At 53.4% G+C, this 27,057-nt stretch overlaps 1 protein-coding gene and 1 long non-coding RNA gene across 2 annotated transcripts in view; one reads left to right on the forward strand and one right to left on the reverse strand.

Annotated features, from left to right (window-relative positions):
* Window positions 1-4,423, forward strand: part of LOC138156262 (uncharacterized) — a 4,705-nt gene extending 282 nt beyond the window's left edge. The window contains exons 2-4 of the long non-coding RNA XR_011167109.1: window positions 27-133; window positions 512-694; window positions 776-4,423. This is a non-coding gene — a long non-coding RNA (uncharacterized lncRNA). The remainder of the gene's footprint in view (window positions 1-26; window positions 134-511; window positions 695-775) is intronic.
* A 14,573-nt stretch (window positions 4,424-18,996) lies between these two features.
* Window positions 18,997-27,057, reverse strand: part of ANHX (anomalous homeobox) — a 14,796-nt gene continuing 6,735 nt past the window's right edge. The window contains exons 7-10 of the mRNA XM_069081499.1: window positions 26,472-26,619; window positions 24,612-24,696; window positions 23,942-24,022; window positions 18,997-19,115 (exon numbers count right to left, since the gene is read on the reverse strand). Coding sequence (XP_068937600.1) covers window positions 19,023-19,115; window positions 23,942-24,022; window positions 24,612-24,696; window positions 26,472-26,619 — 407 coding nt within the window. The 3' untranslated portion in view covers window positions 18,997-19,022. The remainder of the gene's footprint in view (window positions 19,116-23,941; window positions 24,023-24,611; window positions 24,697-26,471; window positions 26,620-27,057) is intronic.

Genomic DNA, 27,057 nt, shown 5'->3' on the forward strand with positions numbered 1-27,057 from the left:
CCCAGCGCTGACATCCTCTGTTCTAGGTTCTGAGGCCCCTCCCAGCCATGACATCTGCTATTCTCACTCCCTCCCAGCTCTGACATTCTGGACTAGTGACTAAGAGGACAAGGTTCCAGAATACCTGGAGGGAGTAAGTAATGGGGAGTGAGCAAGTGAAGAAGGGCTCTGAATAGCAAACAAAGAGGTTGATTAGATCTCCTTCTGCAGGCCTTAGGGAGCCACTAGAGTTCATTGAGCAGGGGAATGACAGTCCCACATCATTTTAGTGGCTGAATAGAGGCTGAGCTGGAGGGGGCCCAGCAACTAGGATCATAGCCCAGGTGGGAGGTGGGGGGGGGGGGCCGAGACCCAGGGGGGGGCGGGGGGGGGGGGGGGGGGGGGGGGGGGGCCTGTACCTGGCTGGGGGCAGGGGCAGATCCCAGAGGTGCTGACAGCCATCAAAAGCAGTGCCCACACCACACCAGCACCTCCAGTAATCTGCTCAGTGACTGCATTTTTTCTGTCACAGTTGCCATGGGAGGCAGTGTGGCTCATTGGAAGAAGAAAGGAATTTGGACCTAGAGGACTTTGGGTTCAGAGGCCAGCTCTGCCGCTTGTGTGACCTCAGTTTCCTCACCTGTCAAATGGAGACCTCCAGCCTAGCTGGACCCGAAGCCCCTTCTAGCTCCCCACATCTGATCCCTGATCCAGGGTGAGCAGAGGGATTATGGGGTGGTTCTCTCAGGGAGGGCACAGCCTGGTTCTCTAACCTCAATTCTGTTTCCTTTTCTAGGCCTCACATAGGACAGGGCTGCCAAGTTAAGGTAGCTGGTGCAGCTCCCCAGCGGCCCTCCTCTGGGACCCGGTTCTCATCCTCTTCTGTTTTCGAAGGGTCTTGTTTCCCTGGACTGGGTTCAGAACTGATCTTGGAGCCACACACACACACACACATGCACATACCACACGAGCGTACGCACATACCACACGAGCGTGCGCACACGCAGAGGCTTGCTCTGGCTCCCGGGCTCAGGGGTTCACTTTCCCCCTGGGACCCAGCTAAGGCCTCTTAATCAATACAAAACACTTATTCATCGGCCAGAACAAGCATCACTTAAGCCCCTACTGCACTAGGGGGCTGGACAGACAAAAATGAAAGTGTCTGCCTAAAGAAGAACTGGCATTCTGTTGGAGGAATCAGGAGGGGACATTCTGTACCCAAAAATGAGCACCAGAAGCCGGAAGGAGGGGGCAGGGCATGATTCCTGTGGAAGATGGAGCTTGAGCTGAGTCTTTGGACCATGGGGAAACTGAGGAACCAAGCCATTAAGTTACATTGCTCCTTCTCCCTCTGTTACTCGCCTTTCCTCTTGAAGAAATTGGAAAGATGTGTAAGAAGGGGAAGTGAGGAGAGAGAGGAAAGGGAACGGTCATGTGGCAGGCAGCAAGAGCTGGATGGGCAAGTGGTGTTCCCAGTGACAGAGGAGCTTGCATTTGCTCCTGGAGGTAACAGGACCACAGCAGTTTATTGATTAGGGAACTGTCACAGTCAGACCTGGCATGTTGGAAGAGTCATCTTGGCAGCTGTATAAAGGGTCTGAGAAACTTGGTGCTGGAGTCCTAGGCCAGGCCATCCTGCTAGGCTCTTCCCCTCAGCTGCCTCAGGATGACCTGCCTCCATCCTGCTTTACCTGTTTTGGAGGCTTCATTTACAAGATGGAAAGGTTTTGGTTTGACTATTATACACCCAAAGTGCCCAACTGGTTTGGGGGTCAGAAAAGATGACCAGGAGGTAAACCCCCTGAGGGCAGGGCTGGTGATCCTGATCTTCCCCCACCCCAAACAGGGCCTTGCCCAGAGCAGAGGCTTCCTGTCTTTGTGGGGTTGGATGGCAGGACCTGGGGCAAACCTGCCATTGCCTCCCTTGTGAAGGGGAGGCCAGATACCCCGGTACTTAAGGCCCCAATGTCACAGGGCTGCCAGGAGGAGAGGGCTGGCCAGCCATGAGGAAGAAAGCTATTCTTAAGCGACTGATGTCATAGGCTTTGGCAGCTGGGAGTGATGGCCTTTCACCAGGCCTGGCCTGGGAGTGAGGCAGCCAGCTCAGCTGCTCCCTGACCCTTCAGTCCCCCTCAATCCCTGCCTCTCCCCCTCTCAGCCATTCATTGATCTTCACGGATGCCCTGCAGGCTGTCCCCTTCAGCTCATCCCCATGGCTGGAGTCCAGAGGTCTGGTTTGGGTATCTTCTAATCCTAACTCTGTCCCTAACCAGCTGTGAGACCTTGAGCAAGTGTCTTCCTTCTCTGGGTCTCAGTTTCCTTTTCTGTGTAATGAGGAAACCCCACTCCCACCGCTGCCAGCCCCAATAGTCTTTTCATTCTCAAAGAGGACCTTGACATGACATGCAAATGAACTGGATTTAAGTGAGGCAGGGCAGTGCAGAGTCACCAGCCTCACTGTCTCCTCTGGAGCCATTTGGGGCCAGTGGCCAGATGTGGATCAGGATGACTGGAGATCGCTCAGGATGCGCCGGGGGACCTTGGCCTTTTCAAGCAAAGGTCTTTAACAGGTCTCAGTTTAACTGAGGCAATGCCCATTCAGTGATTAAGGCTAGGCAAGAAATGAGACAAAAAAATGGCCTCAAAAAGAAAATAGATCTGGGTGGGGAAGACTCTCAGGGTTTCTGGCCAAAACTGCAGAAACAATTGTTATTTACATTCATTCTAAGCCAATCTGGGCCCCAACAGTGACCAAGCAGGGCTTGGTATGGAACACATTTCTCAGACTTTAAAGTGTTATGTGGATGTGAGCTTGAAAGGACTGCCAGAAATAGACATTCTCAAGCCAGCATGGACAGGACTCTGCCATCCTCCTCAGAGATGCCTGTTCAGAACTACAACTGTCTCTGTGTCTCCGGTACAGTCCCCCTAGGGAGGTGCCAGCTGGGTTAAAGAGCTCTGGACCCAGAATCGGGAAAACCTGAGTTTGCATTCTACCTCAAGCATTCATGAGCTGTCTAAACCGACCTCAGTTTCCCTCCTCTGTGAAATGGGGCAATCATAGCACATACCTTGAATCCAGTAAAATATGTAAAGTGTTTGGCACAGTTTAAAGAGCCATATAAATGCTAGCTGTTCAGCATCAACGTCATCAGCAGGGGCAGCACAGGATGGTAGGAGGAACATGGATTCTATAAGTCAGAAGTTCAGATCCCCTCTCTGGCACTTTCTGCCCCTATAACCTTGGACTCTCCCTCCCTGGGCCTCAGTTAGCTCATCTGTGAAATGAGGGGGATTGAGCTAGATGGGCCCTGGGGGTCACTTCCAGGGCAGTCTCTGGTGCCCAGAACCTGTGATGGCCCCAGGCCAAGCTCAGGTTAGTGGCCATTGCTTCCTGAAGCATTTCCTCTGCATTCTTTTCTTCTATGGTCAGGAGTCCGGGGTCTTAAGTGGTGGGTGGAAAGTGCCCTAAGGTATGAGAGGAAGGACCCCAGCAACACTCAACACTGGGTCTCTCCCCAGCTTTCCCATGACCTTGGACAAGCCCCTGCCTCTTTTGTGGGCCTCAGCTTTCTTCTGGGAATCAAGGGAGTAGGAGTATTGATGGTCTCCAGATAGACCCCAGAAGATCAGAGCTGAGAGGACCTTTGAGATCCCCTAGTCCAACTGGGGAGGAAACTGAGGCCCAGAGAGAGAAGTGGGTGGATGTGGTGACTGATCAATTAACTAACTGATTAATTAGCTACAGCTTGGATTCTTAAGGCTCAGATCTATATATCTAAAAGTGGTTTGTAATTAGCATTTTGGGGGGTGCATGCTCTGGGGATACAAAGTCTGTCCCCCCCAGGAGCTCATGCTCTGAGCACATACAAAATCCATTCCAGACCATCTGGTGGAGGGGGCCCTAGCAACTCTGGGGCACGAGAAAGGCTTCCTGCAGAAAGCATGAGGTTTCTCCTCACATCCCTTTAGTGCTTCCAAAGGGCCAGCTGCTTATCTGGCCATTGTCCCATGGCCATTCCCTTGCCCGGCCTCAGTTTTCTTCTCTGTAAAGTAGAAGGGGATGGACTAGACGGTCTCTGGGATCCTTTATAATTCTAAAGTGTATGCTCTCCATACTGTATTCACTTGGTTTGGGTTTGGGTTTTTTTTTTCTTTCTCATGGCTTTTCCCTTTTGTTCTAATTCTTCTTTCACAACATGACTAATGTGGAAATATGTTTGACATGATTGCACATGTATAACCTATATCAGATTGCTTGCTGTCTTGGGGAGGGGAAAGGGGAGGAAGGGAGGGGAAAAAATCTGGAACTCAAAATCTTATAAAAATGAATGTTGAAAACTATCTTTACATGTAATTAGGAAAAGATAAAATGCTATTAAGTGGGGGAAAACAAACCACACCATAGGAAACTAAAAAAAAATTGTAGTGATTGGTTTTGCTGAAAAAAAAAAATATATATATATATATATATATATATATATATATATATATATAATTATCACTGGTTTTTCCTACTACACTGTGTGAGGTAGACAGGAATGGGCCATGCTATCCCTATTTTACAGCTGGGAGAACTGAGTCTCAGAAAGGATAGGTATGTTGCCTCAGATTGCACAGCAAACAAAAAGGGAGATTTGAACTCAACACCTCCCTTCCTCCTTCCTTGGCTTCTGCTGCTGTCCATGGATCCCATGACCACTAACTTGGCACATTTCCCCCCAACTTAGGAAACAGTCTGAGGAATAAATCAATAGACTCTGTTGCCCCCCCCCCCCAAAGCCTGCCTCCTCACTCCCTCAAAGCCCAGGAAATCCACTCATCTGGGTTCCCTCCCACCCAGCTCACTGAGCAGGGCCATTGGTTTAGAGCTGGGAGGGGGCTCAGAGCCCCTCTGATCCAGCCCCATCATTTCGTAGATGAGAAAAGGCCAGAGGCAGGTTCAAAGTCAGGGCCTGGGCCTCCCAATTCCTCAGCAGAAAGCTGCTGCATCTCGGAGAGGCCAAGATCAGATCCATGAAGTGGGAAATGATTTTCCAGCTGGTCCCTAGTCCTGAAGGCACCATTTCTGAGCCGGGACCCTCAGCTTGTGGGCCCGAGAAGGCCCCCACCCCCACCCCGGAAGCCAGGCTGTCAAGCTGAGCGTGACAAAGACTCCTCCAGCATCCTCGGGCCCAGGGCTTCAGGTTGGCATGGTTACCTCTCAGCCCACCCACCAATCGGTGGAGGAAATGGGATTTGTCATCCAGGGTGGAGGGCCTCCTCTTAGACTTTCTCCCTGAGGTTCCTGAATGCTACTTCATTATTTGGGTAAGGGATTGGCCCCAGGACAGGCCATCCTTCTGCTCTGGGGTTCCCAGGAAGATGCTGCTCCTGGACCCCATCTTGGCCCATGAAGTTGAAGAGCCTTCCTGTACAGGCTCATCAGGTTCCTCCCAGAGACGAGTCCAACACCTCTTTGCTCTGGGGACTCCCTTCCTGCATGTAGCCAGACAGATAAATGAGTAGCCCAGCCGGGACTCCCCTCCTACCTCCCAAGCCTGGGCTCTCCTCATGCTGGGGCCCTGGGTCCTGAAGGGGCAGGTGGGGCCTGCCCAGCCCCCAGGCACTTGCTAGGTAATTGGCCTTAGAACTTTCTCTGGCTCCACTACAACGAAATACCAGGGATCCACCCAAGCCTCCTGCCAGCCCTGCTCCTAATGACTTAATATGCCCTAAAGGGCTGTGCTGATTAGTAGCTGGGAGATGCCTCTCGGGAGCCTCCACTCTCTTAGCTATAAAATCATCCCTAAGGCCTTTCCCAGCCCTGATATTTGGAGTTCTCAGGCCCCTCCCAGCCCTGACATCCCCTGTTCTAAGGGCCCTCCTAGCCCTGACATCCCCTGTTCTAAGGGCCCTCTCAGCCCTGACATCCCCTGTTCTGAGGCCTCTCCCAGCCCTGATATCCCCTGCTCTAAGGGCCCTCCCAGCCCTGACATCCCCTGTTCTAAGGGCCCTCCCAGCCCTGACAGTTCTGTTTTTGTCCCATGTTCTCTCTGCCAGCTCTCATTCCCATGAAGCTTTTGGCTCCTTTGGCCCTCCAGCCATGCTTTCCCAGGCTGCCGAGAAGGCCCTGGCCACTTGGCATGCTCTTCAGGATGTATCATGCGGCACATGGGCCCCAAATTGCTGCCACCTCCCAGATTGCCAGTCTCAGGACATTTCCACACATTTTAATGCTAAAAGCTGTGGTCTTGTGGGAGCTGTTCAGATGCCAGAGCTTGGCAGGAGGCACGAGGGAGGGCTGCGGACTGCGGGTGTGGCTGGCCCGTCTGGGAGAGCATCCTGGCCCAGGGTACATGAGGAGCATTCTGTCTCCACAAGAGACATTATTATTGCCAGAGACTGGGAGGCAAGCGCTTATCTGTGTCTGGGGGAGGGAACAAGGAAGCAAGGAAGAGGGTTGAGGCATATCCAGACTCCCCAGTGTGGCCTTCAAGGCTTCAGTAGATGGAGAAGTACTGTCAGTGCTCCTGGATGGGGCCTGAGGGGTAAAGGCTGAGGCATAAAGACATAGAAGGCCAAATCAGGGAATCACCTTAGAAAAGAGAACACAGAATGTCCAAACCAGATCACAGAACCCCAGAGTCTGCAACATGGACTGCCAAAGACTGGAGGGTTCCTCACACAATCAACCCATCAACATTTAATGAGCACCTACTGTGTACCAGGCCCTGTGCTAAGCCTACAGATACAAAAAGAGTCAAAGAGAGGCCCCACCCTCCAGCTACAGTCTAATGGGGAAGACAGAAGAGCCCATCTCCCACCTCCGCCTCCCCAAATCCCTCCCTTCCCCACTCAGCTCAAGCCAAAGCTTCTGCAAGATGCCTCTCCATGATGACCCTACGACAAGCAGAGAGGCAGAGGGAGAAGCTCACTGGGCTGGGAGAGAATTCTGACCTTGGGGCTGGGAAGTTGTGATCAATGTTCACTCTCTTCAGCCATGTCTGACTGGGTAGCCCCATTTGGGGTTTTCTCAGCAGAGATAGCAGAAGGTTTGCCATTTCCTTCTCCAGCACATTTTACAGGTGAGGAAACTGAGGCACACGGGGGAAAGTGACTTGTCCAGGATCACACAACTAGAAGGTGTCTGGGGCCAGATCTGAACTCAGGGAAAATGAGGACTCGAGGTCTGGCACTCAGTGACTTCACCTCTCGTGGGACTCAAGTGAGGTGCTGAATGTATGGTGCTTTGCAAGCCTTAAAGTGACATAGAGCCCAGCCATTACAATTAGAAGGTCTGGCTTTACCCTTTGGGCCCCCCACCCAAGCAACCATGGGCAAGCTGTTCAATCTGTCTGTGCCTCAGTTTCCTCATCGGTGAAGCTCTCCCCAAGGCCCCTCCCAGCTCCATCCCACACCGTCTTCTCCGCTGGACTGTGAGCTGCCCAGGGGAAGGGCCCAAGCCTTCTGGGCCTTTTGTCCATACCAAGTAGTGTCTGACATGTGGCAGGGGCAGGATAAATGCCTGCTGACCCATGGGCTGTCAGAGCTGAAAGAACTTTAATCAGTCTATCAACTATAATTTATTAAATACCTACTTTGTTTGAGACATTGTGCTAAGGGCTAGACATAGAGAGAAAGATAAAAACTGTCCCTGCGCAAAAAGATCTTATAGTCTATGGAAATGTCAGGGCTGGGAGGGGCCTGGGAACAGGGAGTATCAGAGGGGGAAATTCTCAGTGATCATCTAGTACCACCCTCTCATTTTACTTATAGGGAAACTGAGGTCCAGAGGGCAGTGGAGAGAGGATTCAACAAGGGTCAGGAGATTTGGGTTCAAATCCCCCCATAATTAATTCTATGGGTGACTTTGGACAAGTCCTCTTTCCTCTGGGCCTCAATTCCCTCTTCTGTCAAGTGGTTACAATATCCTTAGCCGGGTTATATAAAATAGCACACTGGCATACTTGGGAAGCCCTAAGGCCCTGCCCAGATACCAGGGCCACCTATGCCCAGCTGGTAGGCAGAGTCTGTGGGGAAGAGGGATTTGCAGTCCTGCTGGGCCCCAGATGTGAAGCCCTCAGCAGCTGCCCCCGGTAAGGAGGAGCCCAGGCCCAGATGCCTCTGGTTACTGCTCCCCCCACCAGCTTCTGGGGAACAGGAGGAAGCTGTGTCAGCCACACAGGGAGAGACCACGTGAGGCTGCCCTGGGCTAAGCCATCAATATTTCATATTAGCTCCCTGCTGGGAAGATGAGAGTCCTGGGAGGGAGACTGTTGAAAGCCGTCCAGCCCAGCCCAGTCCTCTCATTTTACAGAGAAGGAAACTGAGGCCCAGCCAGAAGTGACTTACCCAAGGTCATGAAGCAGCTTAGTAGAACTGGGACCACAACCAGGGTTATAGAGGAACAAAGGTAGAGCTGGTAAATTATCTAGGGCTAAAGGGACCAAGGTGGCACATTGGGTGCGCCGGGCCTGGAGTCAGGAAGACCTGAGTTCAAATGCAGCCTCAGATACTGGCTGTGTGACCCCAGGCAAGTCACTTAACTTCTGCTTGCCTCAGTTTCCCCAGGTGTGAAAGGGGGACTAACAGCACTGAGCTCCCAGGATTGCTGTGAGATTCAAACGCGAGAGCCTTTGTGCAGCGCTCGGCGCACAGTAGGCCTATATAAATGCTACCTGTCACCATCATCCCCCTCATCAGTGTTCTAAGGCTCCTTTCAGCTTGAAAACTCCATCCCAATTCACTGACCGGAAGTGGAAAGGGCTGGCGGGAAGGAGAGCCGTGATCCAGGCAGGCACAGCCTTGGTGCCAAGCTGGCTGGAGAGACCGGCAAGGCTGTTAAAGGGGGAAGAGGAGAGCGGGGGGGACAGCCAGGAAATGGACAGAAGGTCCACGGTGCTGAGCTGGAGGGAAAGAGAAGGGGCCCACTCTCCCTCCAGCCCTCATCCATCCCCTGCTGTCCAGGACAGACACTTTCTGCCTCAGTCTCATACCTCTCCTCTCTGTCCCATGAACGGGCCAGGGTCATTGCCTTCTCCAGGCCTTGGTTCATGCTGTACTCTCTCATACTGGGAATTCTTGCTTGGGTTTGGGGTTGTTTGGGGGGGGGGGCATTATAGGTAATTTGGCTTAAGTGACTTGCCCAGGGTCACACAGCTAGTAAGTGTCTGAGGTCAAATTTCAATGCACGTCCTCCCGACTCCAGGGTGGGTGCACTATGGCATTAGCTGCCTCTCAATAAATGCTTGTTGATGACTCCCCTTAATGCCCTCTTACCCTCATCCCCATTCTAAAATCTCCATCTTCCTCTTCATTTCCCCACCCCAAATATATGCTTCTCAAGAGCGGGGACCAGTCTGCCCTTGTCTTCCTAATCCTGGCTCAGTGCCTGGAACATAAAGACTTTTCGAGTTAAATTCAATTGGATCCTTCAGGACCAGACCCACCTCAAATCCAGGAAACCTTCACCTTCTTCAGTCTCCCTGTCTTTAGAAACAGGAGCACACTCAGACCCTGAACTCAACATCCAACACTCAGAATAGAGAATCCTTGATGGGGAGAATCACACAGTCCAGATTCATTAAATGATGTTCTTAGAATTGTTATCCCTGACTCTGGGACTCGCAGACACAGAGCCCCTGAATTGGAGAACGGAGTTACTGAGCATCAGAGCGGTGGGGATCTACCAACGGCCTCGGGGTCACAGAAGGATAAACCCTTATCAGAATCGCAGACTCAGAATTTAGAACCCTGGAGTGCTAGACTTTTAGGATCAACAGATCTTAGAATGGGACTGAGAATTCTGGAATCTAAGACTTCTAGAACCATCATCTTCTTGATGGGTTGATTTTCATAACCCCAGCATGAAAGACTTACCGGAAACTGCTCGACAAAGAAAGACAAGAAAGCTTTGGGCTGAGCAGGCCTGGGACCCGCGAGGAAGGCACTCTTTGTTTTCTGCAGGGCATCCCTCTGAGCCCAGGATGAACCCAGAACTGTGTTTAAGAGGACAAATCCCGGCCATTCGTCTCCTTTGCGTGTAGTCACATATGTAGTATCCAGGTGGGCCAGAATAGTACCAACATCAGTCTCAAAGTTAGGAAGACTTGAATTCAAATCTGGCCTTGGCTACATCCCTGCTGTGTGACCCTGAGCGAGTCACTTACCATCTGTCTCAGTTTCCTCAGTTGTAAAATGGGGATCATAATAGGGTGGTCATGAGGATATTTGTGAAGTGCTGAGCACAGGGCCTGGCATACAGCAGGTGCTGTAGCAGTGCTTAACCCCTGAGAGTAAGAGACTGGAGTTGGAGGCTCTGGGAATCAGAGAATGTTAGTCCTAAGAATCCAAGACCAAGAATCACAACGTTAGAGTCAAAGATTCTGAGAATCGAGAACTGGTAAAAACCAGAGGAGCTGGGAACCAGGGAATGCTCAGACCACAGCTTCTGAGAATTCAAGAGCCTGGGGAAACTGAGGCCCAGATAGGCTGGGGGGTCCTGGCAGCCTCCAGCCTCCTGCTTCCACTGGCCTCTTTCTTAGCTCCCTCTGCAGACCTGACCTCAGGCCAAAGAGGGCTCCACTTTCTCCGCCAGGTCAGCACAGAGGGCAGGCTGGGGCCCAGAGGGAGCACCTGGTGCAGAAGCCATGTAGAAGCAGGGGCCTTTCTGTTCTGCCCTCCCTGAGCCCCAAAGCCAGGAGCTCATCTGCTGGCCTCCAGTGGCCACAGGTCCCTGACTTCCAGGTACTCAGTGTAGAGGAGAGAGCCCTGGCCCTAGCATCAGAACCCCCGAGTTCTGGTCCCTGACTGCCATTTATCAACTGTGTGACCTTGGGTCAGTCCCATGCCCCTCTCTGGGCCTCAATGTCCTCCTTGACACAATACAGAATTTGTTGTTCTTCAGCCCTTTTAGTCATGTCCAACTCTCTGTGACCCTGTTGGGGTTTCTTGGTAGAGATACTGGAGTGGTTTGCCTTCCTTCTCCAGCTCATTTTACAGATGAGGAAACTGAGACAAACAGGGTAAAGTGACTTGCCCAGGGTCTCACAGCTAGGAAGTGTCTGAGACTGGATTTGAACTCAGGTCTTCCTGATTCCAGGCCCAGTGCTCTATCCACCCAGCAACCTACCTGCCCAAAACAGGGATACAATACAGCAAACATTTCTGGTTATGTCCTGGGTGCAGAGAACCAAGAGGCAAGGATAGCCAGAACAGCAATGGTCCTTCAGGCAAAGCTGCTTGAGGACCAGTTGGAGGCACTGGGGGAGGTTCGACTGGAGAAGGGAAGCCTCAGGGGGACTCCACAGGGTGTCTTCCAGGGCAGCAAGGGCTGTCTGATAGCAGAGGGATCTGACTGCCCTGAAAGTCTGTCTGGGAGCACCGAGGGATGGCTATGTGGGAAGGATAGCAGAGGAACACCTGCCCCCAACACCACTCCTGCCACCCAGCACCGCCACAGTGTAATTGGGGGGTGGGCCCCCATGAGGGCTGTCTCACCGTGCAGTGGGCCCCCTCAGGAGGGTATCAAGCAGAGTATGGACCTGTCCATGGTGGGGGCTGTGATGCAGACTCCCCTTCAGACTTAGCTGACCTGTGAAGGCCCTTCCAAATCCAAGAGGCTGGCACAGTCTCCCTGAAACCTCCCACAATCCAGTGAGATAACACCCCAGGTATTATCAGTCTTCCCATTTCACAGAAGCTGAGGCTCAGAGGGATTGAACAGACTTGCCCAGCGTCACCCAGATACTGAGAGTCAAAAAGAAAAATGTGCTCTCCCTTCTCTCCTCTGACCCTGTTTGTATGACCAATGGAAAATCACTTTGTTCCTCTGGGCCTCGATTTCCTTCTCTGTAAAAATGACAGGGTTAGACTGGATGGGAACCCTTTCAGCCCTAGACTGTGATCCTGTGATCCTGTGGTCTTCTAGCATTTTCCCGTTTCTATCCCCTGCCTCTCAAGAGTCTCTGTGCGCAGGAACATTCAATGGCTCCCAGTTACCTACCCAAGAAATAAATAAACAACTCCTTGGCTGGACATTCCCAGCTCTCTGCCCTCTGACCACAACCTACCTTTCCAGCCTCATTTCACCCTTCATGCCCTGTACTTGAGGCTGAACTCAGAGGCTCACCACTACACCCTCTCCAGCTGGGAGCCCTCTCTTTGCCTGGAACATACTCCCCCCTGTACATCTCTATTTATAAGCTTTGTCCTCCTTCAGACCCACCTCAGATTCCACTTATCCATGACTCAGCCTCTTAGTCATAGGATCCCAGCTCCAGAGCTGAAAGGGCCCTCATTTCTCCAGATAAGGAAATGAGGGCAAATGACTCGGCCAAGATCACACCATTAAGCAGCAGAGTCAGAATTCAAATTCCACATTGAGACACTGGCCCCTGGTTCTTCTTTCGCCACGGACTTAATAGACAGACCCAAATATCCTATTGATGGTCTTGGATTGGTTAGGAAATGGGGTTCCAGTTGGATGCCCCAGAAAACCATGCTGCTCCCCAGGTACAAAGGATACCTTCTCCTGTTTAAGCGCCTCCAAGCACTGCAGTATTGACTTTCTTGGGGTGATCCATCGGCAAGCATTCATTAAGCACCTGCCACATGCCCACTCTGTGCCAAGCTCTGAGGATGCAAAGAAAGTCCAAAGCACTCCTTATTCTCCAGGAGCCCACAAGCTAACAGGGAAGACAGCAGGTGCCTCTAAAGGTATATACAAAGTGTACATAACCAAGCAGTCCATCGGCAAGCATTTATTATGTGCCTGCTGCATGCCAGATCTTGTGCTAAGATCTGGCCCTGCTCTCAGGGAGCTTACATTCTAATGGGAAAGAAGATTTGTTTTACAGAGCTGTGGAGTCCAACCCAGACCTGAACAAGAGTCCCCTCTACCAAAACCCAAACAGGTAGTGTCCAGCCCCTGCCCCAAAACCTCCTAGGAGGGAGAGCTCTGTCTCCACTCTGGGAAAACTCTCACTGGCCTGCCATTTCTCCTGGTATTAAGCACCAGCCTGGGCCTCCTTGGGCCTTCCCCCATCGCTCCAGGTTCTACCCTCAGGTAAACAGCCCCTCAGATACCTAAAGACAGCTGCCATGTCCCTCCCCAGAACCTTCTCTTCTCCAGGCTAAACCCCTCAGTTTCTGTGACAGATGTGCACCTCCCTGGGTCTCCTCCAGTCCCTCCTTCTACCATGATTCCTCTCGGGCTTCCACTTGGGGGAGAGGTCCAGGCTGGCCAGCCTGCATTCCCCTCATGGAGGGGCTTTGACCAGGCCTGCCTGGGCTTTGACACCAGGCCCCTGTTAGGGGAATTTTTCATTTTTCTTCTTATTCAGGACTAGGGACCATTCCTCCTGAACATTTTGGGTAATTAAAATAAGAAGCCTTGCCTGAATCTTCATGGTTTTCTCTGAATCTGTGCTTAAGAATAATAGAACCCAGGGTTTTCCCCCATAATTTCCACATTGTGCTCAGTTGCCTACCATGTGGGCCCGGGGAGGAGAGCTTCCTCCAGAACACCCTAAAAGGTGCAGCCCCCTCACCTTGAATGGCACCTTTCTTGGTCGAAATGCCTTGCCTTATTAATAAAAATGTCCAGCCAGAACTGTGGGAATCCTCCTGGGAGACAGCAAGCTACTTTGTGGTTTCCTGTCTGTCTATCTCCAGACCCCTTTGGATCTCTCTCAGCCCCTAGCATGGGGCCTGGCACACAGTAGGCATCTAATAAATGCTAGTGATTCACTGATTGTCAGCTCTTAGCATTGGGCCTGGGGCATGCTTCCTTGGAGAGCTCAGGTGTCCTTGGTGTGAATATTTCCTCCACCCTGGTCTGAGGCCTTCTCCTCCTGTATGGTCCTTGCCCACATCTTCTAACCCATCCGATGAGCTGGAGGCCTTTCTCTGCCCCTTCACATGATTCACAGAAACCAGGCCAGCCAAGGGCTATCTCTTGGTCACTCCTCTCACTCACCACTGGGGGCCAATGCTCTGGGCCAAGCCGGCCTCCATGATAGCTTTGGCCCCATTTCTCAAATGCCAGCAATCTGCTGCAAGCTCCACTGTCCTCCTTGCCTCTCCCCATGGTCCTTTGGGTCCTATACAGGCAGCTAGGGGGTGCAATGGATAGAACGCTATACTTTAAGTTAGAAAGACCTGAGTTCTAATCCTGCTTCTGACACTGACTAGCTGTGTGAGGCTGGCAAGGGATTTCACCTCCGTGGCCAAGTTTCCTCCTCTCATTCTCCCTCATTGAAATGTAAGTTTCTTGTGGATAGAGATTGCTTCATTTGCTGTATTTTTATTACCAGCACCTAGCCCAGTACCCAGCACATAGTAGGTGTTTAATAATTATTTATTGATTGATTGACTGATCTGTAAAAAGGAAATAATAATGGCATCTCCCCACAGAATTGTTGTGAGGCTAAAGGAGGTAATATTTGTCAAGTGCTTTGCTAGTTGGCATTACTATTTGTGTGACCCTGGGCAAGTCACTTATTTTATGTCTGCCTCAGTTTCTTCAACTGTAAAATGGCAATAATTATAGCACCTACCTTGAAGACTTGTGGTGAGGATCAAATGAGATAAAGAACTACACAAACATTGGCTGCTGCTGTTCTTACATACAGTCATGGCCCTTCTGAGATCCTGGCATTTGTGGACTTATTGTGCATGAACCGACTTGCACGACTGGATCCCAAATCGGTTCCCATAATCCTCTATCATTTCTATCATTCTCTCATCAGTCCCCTTCTCTCCACCCTCATGGCCATCAACCTAATAGTTTTATTGTTCAGTTCTCTCAATCTGTCTGACCCTTCATGACCCCTTTTGAGGTTTTCCATGGCAAAGGTACTGGAGGGGTTTTCCATTTCCTTTTCTGGCTCATTTTACAGATGAGGAAACTGAGGCGAACTGTTAAGTGATTTGCCCAGGGTCACACAGCTAGGAAGCATCTGAGACCAGATTTGAACTCAGTTGTCCTGACTCCAAGCCCAGCCCTCTATTCATGAATATGCAAGACATACATACAATCTATTGATCAGTCAATAAACATTTATTAAGCACTTACTATATGCCAGGTACTGTGCTAAGCGTTAGGGATATAAAAAGAGGCCTTAGAACATGGAATATCAGAGCTGGGAGGGAAACTAGAACAGGGGATGTCAGAGATGGGAAGAGCCTGAGAACAAAGAATAGCAGGAGTGGGAGGGGTCTTAAAACAGGGGATGTCAGAACTTTGGAATTCATCTATTTTACCCCAAACCCAGGACTCCCAGTTTTACAAAGGAAGAAGCTGAGGATCAGAGAATTTTACTTGCTCAAGGTCACACAAGTCTTCTGATCCTTTCCCCCTCTCCAGAAGAGTCCAGGGGCCTGCCCTCAGGAAGCTTACAATTAAATCTGAAAGGGCAAGATTTGGCACAGTCAGAGAGTGTGTGCTCTGGAACCCCGGCAGTTCAGACAGCCTGGGCCTAGATGATTTGGGGGAGGCTGGGAAAGCCTGAAGCTGGACTTTGATGCTACAGGATTGGGAAGAGGGTGGGGAGGGAAGGCCAAGGCAGGGGCCGCCATCTGCTTGGTGTGCTCCTAGGATGGAGCCCAGGCCCAACTGCCTGGAACAGATAGAGGATTTGTGTGGGCACTGAGAGCCCCACATAGTCTGGCTCTGGCCAGCCCTCCCAGCTGGAGTTTGTACTATTTTCCTTCAAGGGTTTCATGTTCTAGTCAAACTGGTACCTTTGCTATGCAAGACATTTCATCTCCCACCTCCCTGCTCTTGCAGTGACTGGGCCCCCTGCCTGACGTGCTCCACCTCCTCACATTTACTTCTATCAATTCCTCAGCTCCGAGGCCATCTCCTTCAAGACGTGGCCTTTCTTGGTCCAGAGGAGAGCAGAGACTTGTCCAGGGTGACCCATCACAATCATAATTCCGCAGACGGCAGAGACGCCATTAGAAGCCCAGCCTCCAGTCATCACTCAGGATGATTGGAGAGGGACAGAAGGGACAATCCCTTGGTCTTTGGCATTCCCCTCCGAGGCTTCCAGGGTGAGAGTCAGCCCTCCTTAGTCATGAAACTTCCTGGGGAGGGAGCAGGATTTTTCCTCTTTCTTCTGCCTCTCCCAAAACAAGGTCTGAGACCACCCTAGTGCTACCATGTGGCCTGGACCTCAGTTTCCCTATATGTAAATGAGGGGGTTGGACTAGAATCTAGTTACTAGATGTCTGAAATCGGGAATCCTATAGCTTTGGCCAAGTCCCTCCCCTTCCCCCCCCGCCTCAGTTTCCCTATATGTAAACGAGGGGGTTGGCCCAGCTGGCCTCCGAGGCCCCTCCCAGAACACCAGACAGTCCCCACAGGCGTCCCCAAGAGCCCCTGCGCTCTCGAGCCCGAGCCAAGCAGGACACGTGGACTTGGGTCTCCAGGCGAGGCGGGGCCCGACTCGGGCTGATGCCTCCGCCGCCGTCGCCGTGGAGACGGGCCTTGCCTTGCTCTGTTGCTAAGGCCCGCCGGCCAATCAGCGCCCAGTCGGCCACATCGGTCCCCGTTGCCATGGCCCCACCGGGCGCAGCAGCCAATGGGGAGGCGGCAGCCAGGCTCCAGGTGGAACATCAGCTCTCTCGCCATCCTGCCCACTGCTCGGCGGGGGCCGGCTGTTCTCTTTGTTAGAAAGGGCTCCGGGGGCCGCAGCCGGCCGACTGGGCCTGCATCCTTCATGCCGGAGGCGTCTGGGGTCTCAGCACTAGCCACACCCACTCCTCCCCCGCCTCCCCCAGCCCCAACGGCAGCAGCCCGTGCCTCCCCGGCTTAGTGGTGGCATCACTGTAACCCCCATCTTATGGAGGGGAACACTGAGGCTCGGTGGAAGGAACACCGGGCTGGGAGACAGAAAGCCCAGCTCCAAATCTAGGCTTTCCTTTCCTAGCCCTGGGACAGTATGGCCCGCGGGGAAGTGGGAACTCTGGGATTGCGGTGCCGGCTGTGAGGCCCTGGACAAGCTCTTCCTTGACCTCCGGGTCGTCCTCCTTCCAACGAGGGGGCTGAACCTTAGATAACGCCTAAGGTCCCTGCTAGCTCTGAAGCTGGGACCCTTCTGTGGGTGGGTTGGACCAGATGACCACGAGGTCCCTGCCGCTTCCCTAATCCTGTGATTCTGCGGTGGGCAAGACACGGGGTCAGACTTTTAGGTCCCCACCCCTAAATCTATGATCCCACCTGCTTGGAGGGAATCCTCACCACCCGGAGTTCAGGGAAGTAAGGGGCTTTGACCACGCCAGGGGCTCTTCACCATTCTGTCAGGATGCCTTGGGTGGCTTGGTGAAAACCTAGGGACCTTCTCAGAACCATGTTTTAAAAGCATAAAAAATACAGCATTGCAAAGGAATAAATTGTTTTAGAAAGCATTTGTCTAGAAAGCCAGCTTCCCGGGGCCCTGGTTGGGGGCCCCTGGTAGACAGAAGGGGACCTCTAAGCCCAATCCTTTGGCTGATCCGGGGTGAGAGGAAGTGCTTGCTTCAGGGTCCTACAACCAGGGAGGGTCTGGTCAGGACCCAAATCCTGGCCTCTAAGTCCTGGCTTGTGCCCCTAACCCTGGGGAGAAGGGGGTGAATATTCCTTGGAAATAGCTCTGGAGGCCAGATGCCACTTCAGAAGGAGCCGGGGTGTGAGTCCAGGCCTATGTGACCTGGGTCCTCCACTTTCCCCTTTGTGGCATCAGGCCTCAGGCTCCTTCCAGCTCTGACAATCGATTCAGGAAGGAGTCCCTGAGTCCAAAAATCAGGTGAGTTCAGGTCCCTGTCAGCCATATGTTTTCAGACAAATCACATCACTCTTCAGTCTCTTGTAAAATGGGGACAACCCTTTTAGGGGATTGGGAGGAAGGGGCTAGAGGCAGGAGGAAGAGGATTACTCCCAGACTGTCTGTGCTAGGACAGCCCAGGGAGTTAGCCAGTGACTGCATTATTAAATGCATTTCACAAATGAGGAAACAGGCTCTGAGAGTCTCTGGCTTGCCCATGATTCTAGGATCACAGATTCTAAGCTGGAAGGGCCAGTGAGTGTACTCGATCTTAGAACCCAGATCTACTAATGCCTGAGTCCAGTAATCTGCCCTCTATAAAAGATGGAGGAGAAAAGAGGCGGAACAGAGAAGTGCGTGATCTCACAGGTGTCTCCATCAACTATGGCCAGGTTGGGAAGCCCCTTGTACAATGTTCTGAATGATCTCCCCCCGTCTCGAGAGCCCAGCCATGCTCCCTACTGCCAATCACCAGCCCCAAGCACGTGCTTTCAATAACCTTTATTTAACAAAATTACTTCATCAGAAATGGAAGGCAACATACTTCCCTTCTTTGCTCCCTAAACCAGAACTGTGCCAAAAGGGGACCCCCTGCGGGAGTCTGTCTGAGCCTGGACTCGATGCCCCAAATGGGACCCACAGCGTAGTGGGGGTCTCTCCCTGAGAAGGATGGTGATGGCCAACCTTGGGATGACCGATGCTGGAGTTTGAGAAGTGTTGGCTTCTGTTCCTCCCTTGGCCTCCGGGAGTTTGGAGGGCAGACTGAAACAGAGAGGACCCCAAGCCCTGGGGGCTGAAAACAGCCCTCCAGCTAAACTTAGGCAAGCAGGGAAAATCAGCCAGGACACATGTGGCCCCAATTCATCTACTGCAAAGCCCCATGGGAGGAGAGAGGTCTGAGCCCCTGGGATCCAAGGGATACCCGTGGGACCTAATGCTGCGCAATTCCAAAGTGGGGGAACAGGCCACCTCCAAGGGTCTGCCTGGACACAGCTTCATTGCTAACAATACCTTAATGAACAGGGAAAGCCAAACTGCTGTCCCTGGAAACAGGTCATAAGAACCAAGCTGGAGAGGAGCAAAAAAGGCCAGCTCCCCCTCCCATACTCACAAAGAGAACAGAAAACTGGCCCCCAAGAGGCCCAAGGAGTGGAGCCTCTCCAACGGGGGGGAAAACTGCGAGGGCTGGGGGCTTTACATGCAAATCCACTTGGCTGTCTGCCCAAGACCCCGCTGCTATCCACCAGCAGCGCCTCACACCCGGTTGCCCCCTGATAATTCAAACAACAGCAGAGCGGCCCAGAAAGTGTCGCTGGAGGTCTGCTCACTCTGGGAGTCCCCTGGAACCTGGAAGAGCAGACACAGAGTCACATCTCTCACCAGGAGGCACTACAAGCTGCACCATCTTGGGGACGTCTCTCAACCTCTCTGAAACCGTCAAAGGAGGTGGTCAGGGACCAAGTTCTCTTCCAGTTTGGACACCCCACGACCCAGCTGACGCTTAATGGCCATGGGATGTTATTTGGACATTCTCTTTGTTAGGTCCCCTGAAAAATGAGGCCCCCAAAGTCCCTCCTGGCTCCGAGAGAGGAAAGAGTGAGTCTTGGGGACCTGCAATCAGAGGGCTTGTCCTTGAGACCCCTCCTAGCCCTAATCCTATGGTCCCACAGACCCTGCGTATTCACCTCCAAACCTTCCACCAATTGCCTTCACAGCTTGTACCCCAATACCTGCCAGGGAAAGCAACCACGTGACAGGAGCCTGACCAGGGCCGCATCACTGACCATTCGCTGGCACTTGGCAAAGCCCTTTCTCGTAACAGCCCCATTTTATGGATGATGAAACTGAGGTTCCCAGAGGGACCGTGACTGTCCCAAGCCGCATGGTGAATGCTGGAGGCATCTACAAGAAAGCCCTCTCAATGCACCAGGCCCCCCACCAAGGGAAGGCCATGCCAGGCTGTTCTCATGGACCCGGAAGGACATTTTGTTCTTGAGGTGCTCTTCGAACCCCACTCTCTCCTTAGGTCCAAGCAAGGGACACCTCTATCCACTGATTCTTCACATCACTGTAATTTGTCTCTCAAGTACCTACTATGTGCCAGACACACCTGATAGTGTCGGCCTGACATCCCTCCTCTTCTGCTGAGGACTTTGTGGCCCATCCCCCCCGTGGGAGTCTGGCTCCATCCCATGGTAAGCTCATTGCCCAAGACAGCAGAGGACCACCAAGAGATGAGCCAGACCTCCCCCAAAGACACAGGACACGGAGGGAGGGACAGCTCCTGGCTCAGGCCGGGCTGCCCTGAATCCCTGAATCGCGGCCCCAGAAAGAGCCTCAGAGGGCCCTGAGCCCAAGCCAGAGTCCTAGAGTGTGTGACGTAGCCGTCAGAAGGCCTGATTCTCACTCTGCCCTAGTCCTGAACTGACTGCATCACTTTGGGTCAGTCACCTGACATCCCTGAGAGTCATGTCTCCCCGGCCGTAAAGTGGGGCAGGGAAAGACTAAATGACCTTGGACGGCCCTTCCCATCTCCAAAGCCTCTGGTTCTTCTACAGAACCTCTAATCAGAAGCCCGAACCATTCCTCTAAAGACAGGGCACTCACTACCCACAAACCCCCAGTCCACCCACTTCTGGTCAAGTCTCACTCGGTTCCTCCTTCCACCAATCCAGTTTCTTAAGAGAGGTTTGGCCAGGACAGAAGGCAGCCTCCTCCGCCTCTCTGTTACAGTCAGGGTGGACGGGGAACAGGTGGGCAGAGGGCAGGCCTGGGAGCAGGAGGGCAGGGAGAGAGGGGCCGGGCCAGATTCCACAGATTTTGGTAGCTCCCAGAGGAGGACACTCCCTCCACCAGTTCAGACAGGCATCCTCTCTACAACTCAGGAATGAATCACAATATATAGAATTTCTCAATGTTTACGATCTGCATAGCAGCCTACAGCTTCTAGTCTTTGTGAGCTGCCTGGACCAGTGCGGTGCTAAGTGACTTGGCCAGGGTCACACATCCAGGAAGAGCCAAAGGAGGAATCTGAATGCAGATCTTCCTAGAAAGACACTGGGAGGCCCAGCATGCATTCAATCCAATACACTTATTAAGCCCCTGCTGTATGTATGCCTGGTACTGTTAGGTGCCGAGGGTATATGCACAACACTAAGTAGTGTCTGTTTACATTCTGCTAGATTCTGGTCCCTGCCCTACCCCTCACTAGCCATGTGATCTTGGGCCAGGCCTCAGTTTGTCCATCTGTAAAATGAAGCTATTCTCCCCTCACAGGGCAAGATCTGGTAAGCTTGTGGGGGCTCTGAGAAGGGCCCTCCCTGGGCCGCCACCAGCTCCCATCAACTGGCCCCCCTTTCCCAGAGCCCATGTGCTTTGTTCCACTCCCTTTTACAAAACAAGTGCCTGGGGGGGGCCAGTCTGGGCCACCAGATGGGCACAGGAAAGAGATCTCTCCCCTGACCAAGCCAGGAGGAAGAGGAGGAGGAGGAGGAGGAGGGGGAAAGGAGGAGGAAGAGGAGGAGGAGGAGGGAGAGGAGGAGGAGGGGAAAGGAGGAGGAAGAGGAGGAGGAGGAGGAAGAGAGGAAGAGGAAGAGGAGGAGGAGGAGGGGGAAAGGAGGAGGAGGGGGAGGAGGGAGAGAAGGAGCCCCCATCTCTGGAGGCCTTCTAAATGAGATAGCCAGCATCGTGGGGTGGGTCCTGCCAGAGAGGTGGCTGAGATAAGCCTGGAGGGGCCCACGCCCAGCCTCCAGGGGCTCCTGGACAAGGATACTCCACCTTCAAGTCACACCTAGCTAGGGCTAAAGCCAGACTGGGTCTGAGAGGCCCCTGGCTCTGGAGAGGAGGAAACTAAGACTCAGAGAGGGGAAGGGGGTTCAGAGTTGCACAGCTAGTGTCAGAGGCAAGTCCTGAACTCAGGCCTTCCTGACTCCAGCCCAGAGCCCTGCTCACCCACTTCTTATATGGGAGCAGGGAGGGATGCCAGAGACCATCTCGTCCAAGCCCCTCCTTTCAGGCCTCTCCTGATCTAAGCCACACAGCCTCCTCTGGAGGACGGGAGAGGGAAGGGACATGAAAGACCAGCAGGTCCACCCATCCCTGGATATTCAGCAGCTGAGGCCCAAAAAAAGACAGGCCTGGCCAAGGTCACATAGGAAGTTGAGGGCAGAACCAGGATCACAATCTGTTTAAGTTCACAGCCCTGACATCCCTTGTCTGGGCTCCCATAGTCTATCCCTAACCAATCACATCATTTGATCCTCAGGGCTCCCCTCTTCCATGGGCACAGACAGAAGCCAGAGCTAGCTTCCTCCTTTCAGCCTTTATACCTCCTGAAGCAGCCTGATGTCTCAGGAGTGTTAGGTTTGGGGCCAGGAGAGATCTGGTTTTAGTCTCAGGTCATGTGTACCCTTTGGATCTCCGAGCCTCAGTTTGCCCCCCTGCAAAACTGGGTTAATTCCACCAAGCTTTGCCCTTGGCCTTCCCTGGAACAGAAGTAGATCCAATGCCAGGGAAACAAGCCTTAAAGTGCCCCAGCCACGCCAGTCATGCTTATCCTCCCCAGGAATCTTCCTCACTGGGCCAGGGATGGAAAACCCAGGAGTCAGTTTTCTGCATCAACTGCAAAGCAGCCAGGGGTGTGTACTGGCCAGGAAGTCGGGAGGATCTGGGTTCAGACTGCCTGAGATATAATCTGTGTGACTCTGGGTAGATTCCCTGACCTCTGCCCTCTGCCCTCTGTCCTGGGCCCTCCTCCAGGGGTCACATGCCCTTGTGCCAACCAGGAAGTTACAAGAAGGGGTCCTCAGGAGGCCAGCCCTGGACAGGGGCCCTGGGGCCGGTCAGGAATATCTGGGGTCCATGGGACCACCCTCTCAGGCCTAGGCCTTGGCTGTCCTACAGGCTGATCAGGTCATGCAGTCCAGGACCAGGAGCCCCATTCACACAGCACAGGAGCCCCACCCCCCCCATTTACCTCACAGGAGCCCCCCCCAGGCAGGAGCCCCCCCAGGAAGGAGCCCCCAGGAATCTCCACTTCTGGGTTCCCAATCCTGGGGCAGCTCAGGGACTGCCAGGGACAGCTGCCTCTAGAGCCTGGCTGCCCCCTCAGGGCTCTGACAGCCAAGGAAGAAAGTGCAGGGTTTCCTGGGTGAGGGGTCAATGTTCCAGCCTCTGTCCTGGACTGAGGGAAACCCCAAGCAAGCTGGCACCTCTCTCTGAGCCTCATTTTACTTCATCTGAGCCTAACTCTGTGACCTCTGAGCACTGGCCCTGCCTGAAGGCAGCATGAGCCTCAGTCGCCTGTCCTAGGGTCTCAGCAATGTGGCTAGCAGGTGTCGGGGGGCAGGAAGGAGAGGCCTGGGGCACCCCTCAGCCTCTGGTCTGTACAGTGAGGAGACAGACCTGATTTCTTAGGCCCCTTCTGCTCTAAAAACCTCAAGTGCACAGAGGCCCAGGGGACAGGGCTCTGGAGGCACTCAGGGAAGCAAGGTTCGAATTCCAGCTCTGACATGGCCTGGCTCAGTGACCAGATCCCCTCTCCAGGCCTCAACCTCTACATCTGGAAAATGGGAATAGTAATAGCCCTTGGCCTCCTTGCTTGGCAGGGAAAGTGATCTATAAACCTGAAAGCCTAAAACGTAAGCACCTGGAAGGAAAGGACAGTTTCATTTTTGTCTTTGTCTCTCCAGAGCTCTGCTGGGCATACAGCAGGAACTTAACGAACGCTGACTGAATTGAATGTGGAAGGCTTTTCTGGATGCCTCTGTCTCCCCAACGCCTAGCACAGCACTGAGCACACAGCAGGTGCCGAATAATGGCTCATTGTCTGATCGGTAAAAGCTGGAGAGCTCTCTCGAAGGACTCATGGCCCCAGACCAGGGAGCAGTGCCAGCTTCCTGAATGCCAGCGTCTGTATCTGGGGTTTAGAGGGAGGGGACAAAGTGACACTGGGGTGGGTGGAACAGAGGCTGGACTCTCCCCTTCCCTTTTTAGAGGAACCAGGGCTAGTGGAGGAAGCTGACTCTGACCTCTTGCTGTCCAGAGATAAGCAAACAGGGAAGGGAGAGCAGGGGTCCTGGCCAGCCCAGCTGTGCGCCAGGCCAAGGCTGCTTGCCCCTGAGGCGCCAGGCCCCAGCCACCCTTCCCCCCAAAGCCACTATACTCATCCTTACAGGAGTGGTCACCACCTCCTCCTCCACTGCATCCAGCCCAGCCAGGGCTACTCCAGGGTCTCCAGCAGGGGCCAGCTGGTTCTGCAGGGAGAAAGAAGGCTGTGTCCCAGGCCCTGCGCACAGGGAGCTTACACAGGGTCCAAGAAGAGAGCCGGGATTTGGTCGGGGGGGGGGGAGGCAGGGGCTCAGGGCTGACGGGAGAACAGTCTTCAAAGGCCTGAAGTCCAGTTACACTGGTCACTTCCATTGCATGGCCTTTACTAAGCACCTATGTGTCGGACACTGTGAGAGGCACTGTCCCTCCCCCCCAGGAGCAGAAAGCCACAGGCAGCTGCAGAGTAACGTCTGCTACAGAGCAGAAACAGCAGCCCAGGAGGCGGTGAGCTGTGGGAGGTGGTGAGCTGCCCACTGCTCAGAGGTATGCACCCATAGTGTGGACCCTGGCAAAGAAAGTCAACACATCCCTGTGAGGAGGCAGGGGGCCTGAGGACCCAGGGGAATTCTGGGGAGGGCTGGGCTGTCTATCCTTGGGCTTAATAATACTAAGTAGGGAACGTGGGGCTTCCAGGAAGAAGGCCCAGGTACCCCTCGCAGGCGGCTGGGGTCAAGGAAGGCTCTGAAGCCCTCCTGCCTCGGTCGTAAGGATGCTGTACGGGGTGGGGTGCCTCACCTGGCCGTACTCCAAAGCCTGGGGCTCTCCCAGGACAGTAACCTGGTGGGGACTCGAGGGTTCCTCCAGCACCACCTCTGAGGAACTGGAAAAACAGCAGTCACTCACATTCTGCTGGTTGTGGAAGGCGGCCACCTCCACTGCCTTCTGTGCCTCAGTGGTACTTGCGTGTCCTGGAGCTCCCTCAAAGTCTGGGCAAGAGGAGCAGCCGGAAGGAGAGCCAGAAATACCCAAGGACTGGCTGGCTCCGTCTGGTGTGAAGGGACTGGGTCTTTCTGCCACTGCTAACTGGCCAAGGTCACCCTGACCTCAGCAGGCAGGGGCTGCAATCTGCTCAGGTGAAGGACTGATCGGTCCACACCTGGGCCTTCTCCATAGCCACCTGGGCTAGGCACACCACCCCATCTCACAGGCCAGGGATAACCTGAGTGTATTCTTATGTTGGGCCCCAAGGTTTGCAAAGCATCACCTTGCTGGAGACCGGCTGGAGGTGTGAGTAGGCAGTGCCAGACTCAGGTTCCTCCTCCACACAATGGGGATGGACAGGCTGGTCCCTTCAGGGTTTATTGTGCAGAAATGCTCAGGGAAATTAAATGGAGAAGACCCATCCGCCTGTAGTGATTCCCACAGGCCAACCGCCAGGGGCCGCATGGTGCGGCCCAAGAGGAGAGGCTCTGTGGCCCACCCCATTGCCACCACTTCACGCACACTTCATATCTGCTCAGGGCCATGTGCTGGCCCCACCCTGACCCTACTCACTAGGACGCAAGCTCTCGGGGGCTGGCATTTGCCTGGGTCTTGTTTTGGTTTCCCCAGAACAGGAGAAGGGGAGATATGGAGAAAGAAACTGAGGCCCAGAGATGGCCTGTGACACTGAACAGCTCTGTGACCCTGGTCACACATCCAAGGCCAGACTCCGGGTAGGAGAACAGACATGCTTCCCCCTCCCCACGATCCTACCTTCCCTAGAGCACCAGCCCTGGAATCAGGAGGACCTAAGTTCAAATCCGGCCTCAGACACTTGACACACTTGCTAGATGTGTGACCTTGGGCAAGTCACTTTACCCCAATTGCCCTGCCTTTCCCCCTCCTCCACCCCAAAAATCCCACCTTCCCCATGCCCAGCAAAGCCCAAAGAGAAAAGTCAGATAGTCAAAGCCCCAAATATCCCCCTGCAGGGGAGTGGACAGGAACCAAGGAACCAGCTGGGTTTGAATACCTCACACAGGGAGGGGTCCTAGAACATGGAATGTCAGAGCTGGGAGGGAACTTTAGAACAGGGAGTGTCAGAGTTGAGAGGGAGCTTAGAACATGGATGGTCAGTGCTGGGGTCTTAGAGAACATTTGATTCATTTAATAATTAATAACATTTACTCTATTTGCAGTGAGGATGCTGAGACCCAGAGAAGTGTCTTATATACATAGGAAGGACCAGGCTTCCCTGAATGTGGAGGCAGGTCTCAGGTTCACATCTCAGGTCTGCCACTTATTGCCTCTGTGAGGGGCACAACCCCTCTGGGCCTCAGTTTCCACTTCTGGGAGAGGTGGGGTCTGGTAACCTCTGAGGTGTCTGCGAATGTGTCCACACAACAGGCATCATTCACATAATTAAGAAGCCAGGGAGGAGGGAGCCCGACTATTGGTCGCACTGGGCTCTGCCCAGGGAGGATGCCGCCTGGACAGGCGGTCTCCCTAGTTACTGCTCTTCCTCGTCGACTCTGCCCTTATCTGTCAGAGGCACTAGAGAAAGCGACTGAGGCTGCAAACATGTCTCCTTCACAATGCACAAAGAGCCACCTCGGACCTTTTCATAGGGTGCAAGGCCCCAAAGCCTAAGGGACCCCACTTCTGTAACTCTACCTTTGTGGAAGGACACACTCTAGGGGTCCCAGCTGCTCCTCCCTGGGCATGAAGTTGCCCACCTCCAAGCCTGGCTGTCTGCTGGCCACTTCAGGATGGGGTCCAACGCCTGCCTGGAAAGGGCTCCTGTCCGGTGGAGGCTGGTAACCTGGGGTGGAGAAGCCAGAATGAAGAATCTCACCTGCACAGATTCCCAAGGACAGTGAGGGTCTTCGAGGTCCCACTTTCCTGCTCATTCAGGACTGTCCCCTCGAAAGAGCTCCTTCCAACTCAAGACCCCCAATTCAGAACAGCAAGACGCTAGTCTCTCCCAGCTGCCTCCTTTTATGGAAGCTGAGTCTCAGGGAGGTGACAGATTGTGAGTGACCAAGCTGGGATTCAAACCCAGGTCCTCAAACTCTGTCTTTCCTTCAACTACACCAATATTCTAGCATCCTTCCCAGCCCTGACATTCCCTGTTCTCAGGCCCCTCCCAGCCCTGACATCCCCTGATCTAAGGCCCCTCCCAGCCCTGACATCCCCTGTTCTAAGGCCCTTCCCAGCTTTGACATCCCCTGTTCTAAGGCCTTCCCAGATCTGACATCCC

Source organism: Petaurus breviceps, unplaced genomic scaffold, assembly GCF_028583685.1.
Source record: "Petaurus breviceps papuanus isolate PSGF00001 unplaced genomic scaffold, PetGlider_PUasm1.0 99, whole genome shotgun sequence".
NCBI lineage: Eukaryota > Metazoa > Chordata > Mammalia > Diprotodontia > Petauridae > Petaurus > Petaurus breviceps.